This window comes from Zerene cesonia, chromosome 10 (assembly GCF_012273895.1).
Source record: "Zerene cesonia ecotype Mississippi chromosome 10, Zerene_cesonia_1.1, whole genome shotgun sequence".
Classification (NCBI taxonomy): Eukaryota; Metazoa; Arthropoda; class Insecta; order Lepidoptera; family Pieridae; genus Zerene; species Zerene cesonia.
In genome coordinates, this window is record NC_052111.1 from 9,088,286 (window position 1) to 9,095,835 (window position 7,550).

Sequence of the window (7,550 nt, forward strand, 5' to 3'; positions counted from 1 at the left end):
AAAGAGGAATCAGCTAACTATAATCTATATCCAAACTTGTGAAACAGCTATAATCTACAAATTAAAAAAAAGCTTTATTCCATGGTAATTTAAATTTATAAGGAAAGTTACGTATAATCAGAAATTAAAAACGACTACTAATTAAACAATATTTTATTGTCATAACATAAATGTACAAAACTAATTTGGAAGCATTTTCTTGTTGACTCTCAAACAATGCATGGCACTTCACTACATAACAATAAAGTATGTACATAAAAACTAGGTCATTCAATGCCTCCTTAATCCCTACATAGAGTCGCACGCTTCTCAATTCATAAGTTTCCCCTAAATACAATTGTTAGCCCAATGAAATTGCGTTTCCTAATTGCCGCCGTTTCCCACCGTGCGCCGGCCACGCGGCTCGCTGAAACATTCAAAAAAACTTCTTATTTAACTAAAACCCACCGTAATGCTATGCGTATACAGTCGGAAATAATATTTGTGTTCGGTGCAGCGAATACATCAAATTATAATGGCCCTTCACAAAGCTGCATTCATATACGCTTATCTTATAGCTTTGAGATAGAGTTGAAAATTAGGTAGCATGGGTACACATCTAAGGTTGTGATTTTAAAAAACTGTAGTCGTATATTGCAGATGCGTAAAGCTTTAAGTCGAGGTATTAGGGTTGAAAATATCAAACATGTTGGTAGTTGTGTTTTTGCCCCAAGGGCCGGGTCGCACACGCGGCAGGCTACAGGCGTCCGGCACACTCCCGGCCCGTCGCTCGACGCGTGCGCACGTGCAGCGCCGCACCAAGTGACAATTACACTGAACTTTACTGAACGATAAGAAGAAGTTGTGAATCTTAAACTGTGTCAAGTGCATGTGACCCTGGATTATAAGTGTTGATCCCAATTTGAAAACTCTAGTATTTAGTGTTTTGCGTTAACACTGGAGCCTACCATGGATTACCATAGACACATGGAGCCTCATCAGCAAAGCCAGCCGAGTCAGTGGAACTACGGCTGGGGCCCGCCGGCGCCAGCTCCCGCACCGCCTGCGCCGGCGCAGCGGAACAAACGAACGCACTCTGAAAGTGAAGACGATGCCTTCTCGGAGGGAAGCAGCAAAGATGCGACGTAAGTGACTACATAAAAAGATATCATTAACTGACATTTAATTTTTTATCACTTAGGTAAAGTGATAGCTTGCCTATCTAAACGTTAGCTTGTGCAAAAATTTACTAAAGCCCTGTCAATTTTCATAAAAAATCATCATCAATTTAGAGTATTGGAATATTCAAATACAGATAACATTTTCTTAAATATAATAAATATATATAGAAATACCGTAAAAGCCTTCCTGACTCTTGGGAATAGTGAATATTAAAACTCTTTCTTCTAGAAAGAAACACGTAAAAGCACTTTGACTTTCGTTCATCATTTATTTCTTAACACTCATCCAATTTCTCAAAGTTTATATAAACATGAAATGATATTGTTAATAGGAATAAACACAATAACAATATAGCAGGCGTCTAAGCTTATATCTGCTCTACACTCACTACTCTACTCTACGTTTGCTACGGTCGTAGCGCGCTGTAAACGCCTCTACAACGTGGGTTTCGATTACTTGAAATGAGCAAATTCAATAAAATCACATATTCATGCGAATAGAAATTAATTACACCACAACTTCGTATGAAACACCCACATTGTAAACATCTATTATTAAAATTAAACATTGCATGTTTGTGGATTCCAATTATATTGAAAGGCTTTAAACTTCACCGAAAGCTGCATTGTTTCGAATCAAAGTCTAGACATCGCAAATACTTACATTCAGTTCAAATACAATTTAATTTTATTTAATCGTATTCGGTAAATTGAGTATTGGGTGCTGCGAAGTTCTTATAATAACATTCTAAACTATTTAAATACAACTTCGGTTTCTATTTGAACTTATGTTTCATAATTTTATATAATAATTATTACTGCTATTCATATATACTATTTGCATTTAAAATAATTCAATAAAATAATCAATTTACTATGAAATTGCTTAGCAAAATCATTTGACAAAGGTTTTAGCTACAAAACTATATTATTATTTTTCATAAATGTGTATTATATAACGTGATAAATCGTATATTGATTCACTGTCAAAAATATCAATTCAAACAACTCGCCGTATGAATCAATGTTATATAATAAATCAATATTACAGTTATTAATGCACAAATGATCTCTAAAACATACTTAATTTTCCGACGCCTGCCATATCCCAATTCATGTTCAAATGATGCATATAATATACCATTAAAGATAATATATTATATTCTTAAAAGTCCAAATTGTAAATACGTTCCCCAGATCTCCAGGCGGTGACTCCTGCCAGTTAATGACGAGAAAGCGAAGACGGGGCGTCATCGAGAAAAAACGTCGAGATAGGATAAATACCTCACTCACAGAACTGAAGAGACTGGTGCCTGCTGCTTGCGAGAAACAGGGTTCTGCGAAGCTGGAGAAGGCGGAGATACTGCAGCTCACGGTGGACCACTTGAAGATGTTGCATGCTAAAGGTAATTATTTATGTTTTTATTCTAAATAGTACCTCTACTTGATTTTCAATTTGAAAACAATTATTTTGCTTCATTTCGACACAACAAAACGTTAAGATCAAAGATGATAACAAAGTAAAAGGGGAGCTTAAATTTGTATGGTCAAGTATACGTTACTAAACATCATCCACACTATATGTTAAATTATCACTTTATTAATCGAATAACTGGTCAGGTAGAAGATAACTTAAAAACATAAAAATGAAAACGTAAAGCCCAGAATTTTCAAGCAAAAAATTTTGTGTTGCGCTCGTATTGCGTAACAGCGCTTGTAAACCACAGTTAGTTATGTGTATCAGTCTGTCATAAAGCACGAAACCGTTACACATCCGACAATTATTGGGAACTATGAAATTCTTCGTTTCCGTTTCCTCACAATTAACAAAGGTTACGGTTATTTTGCGATAAAGACGCTTTAAAAGCTATTCAACTTTAAATAAATGGTTCTTTGATATTTTTTATTCTAAAATATGTGTTTGTAATAATGTGTAGACTTTAAAAATTAAATAGCAAATTATCTTATTTCACCAATAAATCAGGCAAGAATTCTCTAATACTTTCTCATTAATAGGATTGTTAATTCTGTAATTTTATTTAAATCAACTGAAGTTGTCGTGTCTAACAATACAACAGCGAAATTTTAACAAACAAATGAGCAATATTTAAATTGCCTCAATGTAACTGAGGTGTAAATGTAAAACGCCCTCAAATCGTATATTAAAAACTTAGCAGTATGAAAATTACAACCTGTAATTAGCATACTAACGGTTATCACTTATCAGCAGCTGGTCTAGTTCCCAGCCCCGTTCCCAGGGGCACAGGTGGCGGGAGCAGGAAGCGAGTCGGTGCCAAATGTTTTGCGATGTAAGCGGAAATGTTTGCAAATGTATCGTTAACAATTGCGGACTCTTTTTGCCATTGGTCTCGGATTTGCGGTTACTGATTTTGGCAGTTATGTTTGTGTAAATAAAACGTTTCTTTTTATATCCTCCATTTATTATAATTTAATCATTAGATGAGTCAGAGTCATCAAATGTATGATATATTTTTTATGGTAGTAAATAAAAAATTGTTAACGGAAAGGGATACTCGAATAAAAATGCTTTATGCACTAATTTTTGGGTTAGGCGACATAGCTTATATACCAAGTATCTAGCAGACTGTGAAACCGAACCAAAATTTTGAGAAAAATAATAACAATCATTCTACTGTATCAAGTCAATTGAATCCCGCCTCGTGATGATTTTTTTTTTCTATTATTTGAAATTTCTCAACTTTTAAATAAATTAGGTATTAAATTGAATCCTTCTCACGAACTTTCGTATGATCCCATCAAAACTACAGCATGGGTAAAGACAGTTAAAAACTAGTGAAAAGTAATTCCTTCCGCAGCCAGGTGACCTCAGCAAGGCATGAATAATACAGTCCTGTTTGCGGTCGCACTGCGGTTTCGGATTCATGCTCTGAAGATTACCTTATTTATTATTTAGATGGTAACTCACATGCCTTCCTGCTGTATGCTGTTCTATTGATCCTAATTTACTTTGCTATGTACGAGTCTAAGTTCGCTTTCGATGTATATTGAAACTTTCCGGTTCCGAAATGAAACAAATTTAATTATATAATTATGACAATCCCTGAATTTCAGGAGGGAATTTTTTAAATTTTTATTTACGTCTTGTACGAATCTGAAATAATATCACGTGCCCACTTTTTATAAAATATGAATTTATATTTATTTGAGAGAAAAGTATTAAAAAAAAATTATTGACAGCTCAAAACATCTTTCTTCCGTCCGAAAACCTATAAATTTAGAAGACATAAAAAGGACTATACACTTAATTTTTGCAACTCTATTAAAAAGCGTTTAACCGCATTGGCCATTGACTGGTCGGTTCCTGAGGCACACAGGTACACACAGACACCTGGCGCTTAGAAAAACATTTGTACAGGAAGTGATACCGATCTAATAGGTTGATAGACCGACTCGCTCGCCCATAGCAAAGGATTATAATATAATCTCTAAAATTTTCAAACCAACTTAATCGTATAAGCTATTAAAAAAAACTATAAATCAATAAACAAAAATTAAAAAAAAAATAAGAACACAAATTTATAGTTAAGTTTTAATGAGTGTGCATATGTTACTCTTATAACTAAAACTATTATATTCTTATTTAAATTGTTTTGCTCCTTGTTTATTAAAACATTCTTATATGCATTTGTGTGTGTGATGTTAAACTATTTGTGGGCGTTGGACTAAATACTTGTTTTTCTTTTAAAAATAATTAATAGTACTTTAAAATTGAAACGCCTAACAGAATAAATTTCGAAATTACGAAATGGTAATGTTACAATCTGAGTGAGTTATTTTTTTATTTATATTAGATTAAAGACAATACGCCGTTTGCCAAGATAATTAAATAATAAATTAAATACTGTCAATCTACATAATAGAATCAATAACTCATAAAATCATTTTTTAACAAAATTTCCATTACGCCAAACAAATGTATATAAATCGTATTCAAATAAAATTCAATAAGCTAATACCAATAAACGTTATCAGTCAATAAAACAGACCAGTTAGCAAACAGGGGTGGCGTGGGAATCGAACCCCCGACTGAGTCCCACTGGCCACTGAGAGGGCCAACCCTCGTGACGTATGTTTCGGGTATTAGCCCGTATTATGCAAATCTCTTATCTAAAATATAGGGATCATTTCATACACGTTTATGGAAATTTCGTGGGTATGTGGCGAGAAATTGGCATTAAAATTTTAATAATATATCTTATACTCTTAATCACTCTCATAATAAAATATGCTAAACAGATTTTCAAAGACAAGCTGAAACATTTATTTATTTCAATTAGACTTGTTGTACAAACACATTCTTATCGTCATAACACAGTTTTAACATTTGCCACCGGTTCAGACAGTTTCTACAGAGAAGAGCCGGCAAGAAACTCTCTAGTTTCTCTTTTAATAACGATATACTTGCAATAAGTATGCTTATTGATCTAATATTAAACCTGAACATATTTTGATAGGATTTCGTATAAAAATAGTGTGATCTATTTGGTTATCGTACAAGACGTAAATCCAAATACAAACCATATACCTTTTTTCACGATAACTGACCTATTTTTTTAAATTTCTTTTACATCCTCCCTACACACGGCTGATACAAAAACTGGAACCTTCCTCATCTTAATGTATTTACCCCTATCATGGCTCCATTGTGACTGGCTGACAGACGGAAGTCGGCCACACTCACCTGTATAAAAACTACCAAAGGGACGGATGAAATTGATTTTGTTGTGTAATCTCTGGTAATGATTCATTTTAAATTTGATTTTATAATTGACAAGCTGTTTTTCATCTTGGGGATAATTCGAGCTGGCCGCTGGCATCGTAACTAAAGGTTATTTACCCTAATAGAGCGTATCATTTATGTGATATTTATTAAGAAAACAGTTGAAAAGAGAGTCTCCTTCATTTTGATAATGTTAGTTAGTAAGCATTATTTGAATACCCGTAAAAGTTTTGTCAAATGCAAAAAATTACATCAAAATGGGACCATGGTTTTTCTTTATAGGTACATTGAATGTAATTTATTTACGATCGATCATTGCACAATTTAATAAGTAAATTTTGAGCAGTTGTCTAGCTTTTAAAAAGTTTATTGCGGTAATTACCGATTTTTCGATGACAAAATAAAAAAAATAGTAATTTACCAAAAATCTATTTCAATTAGAATCATCTCTTGACATATCTCTTTGTACATTTTCCTTAAAAGGATAAACTGGAATTTGTATATTTATGAATATACCAAAAATAAGGGGATGAAGCAATTATTCTTTCCTCTTGCCCTTTATAAACCCCTTTTCAAATGATAATGATGCCGCGGGGTTCCGTATATTATAAATTAATTTAAAGAATTTTTTTATTTTTCTATTATATCTAATTTTTATATAGTTAAAGGACGTCGATAATGTCGCAAGGCATTTGTGTGCGTTGGACTAATTATTTCATTAGTTCTTAGAAACAAATGTAATATGTAGCAATCATATTAAAATGAATCGAAACATTTATGAACTGCTTCATCATTACATTCGAATATCTATTATTGCTATAGATTAATTCAAAATAACGTCTATGTTTCTGCGGCAACATACCAATTAGAATGCAACAAGTATCCAGCTCGCACGTACGGGACCCCAACACCATGACATCAAGAGCAAAGCGGATTCCATTATTCCCGTCTCCGGAAGAACTCCGGAAAGACAGGGTTCCCGTTACAGCATCCCTCCTTTTCCCTCGCCATTGATAAAATCCGCTATCTCTTTCTACTTGTTGCGTAAAGGGGTGACACTGAATGGGAAGAAACTTTTTGTTTCCTTGGCTGAATAGATTGCTTTGTGAGTGTCAACTACGAATCGACATCTGCAGCGTACGCATAATTACGATAAATGTTTTACGATAGCGTGTACCGTCGTCAAAAATAATGTTTTTTCTATGGTACACATTTAATATTGCGTTGATATTCTTATTAGAATTCATTTTACGTTGTAATATTAATTCAGATGATGTTGTGTTGTGTACAAAATAAATGTCTGAAGTTAGAGAAAAATCGTATGCCCTCCTACAATTAAGAGTTGCAGAAGCTTGTGATTAAATTTAAGCTATGTCAGCCGAGTAAAAACACCGAATAACAAAGAATAAAAGTGATCTTCATATCTCCTTGTATAGCGATATATCTTTCTTATTGAAAATACCCGTTTGATAAACGTTTCTTCTCTTCGTTCCAGGTCTCGACACGTTGGCGTACGACCCACAAAGGTACGCCATGGACTACCACAGCATAGGCTTCCGGGAATGCGCCGCCGAGGTCGCGCGATACCTCGTCAGCTGCGAAGGGCTCGACATCCAAGACCCTCTGAG

At 34.0% G+C, this 7,550-nt stretch overlaps 1 protein-coding gene across 1 annotated transcript; it reads left to right on the forward strand.

Annotated features, from left to right (window-relative positions):
• Nucleotides 1-895: 895 nt before the first annotated feature.
• On the forward strand, nt 896-7,548 carry LOC119829427 (hairy/enhancer-of-split related with YRPW motif protein; the record flags this gene model as incomplete). Its single annotated transcript, XM_038351914.1, has 3 exons — nt 896-1,124; nt 2,358-2,566; nt 7,418-7,548. Coding segments are annotated over exons 1-3 (516 nt in total), but the record flags the coding sequence as incomplete, so codon positions are not given.
• Between the last annotated feature and the right edge of the window lie 2 nt (nt 7,549-7,550).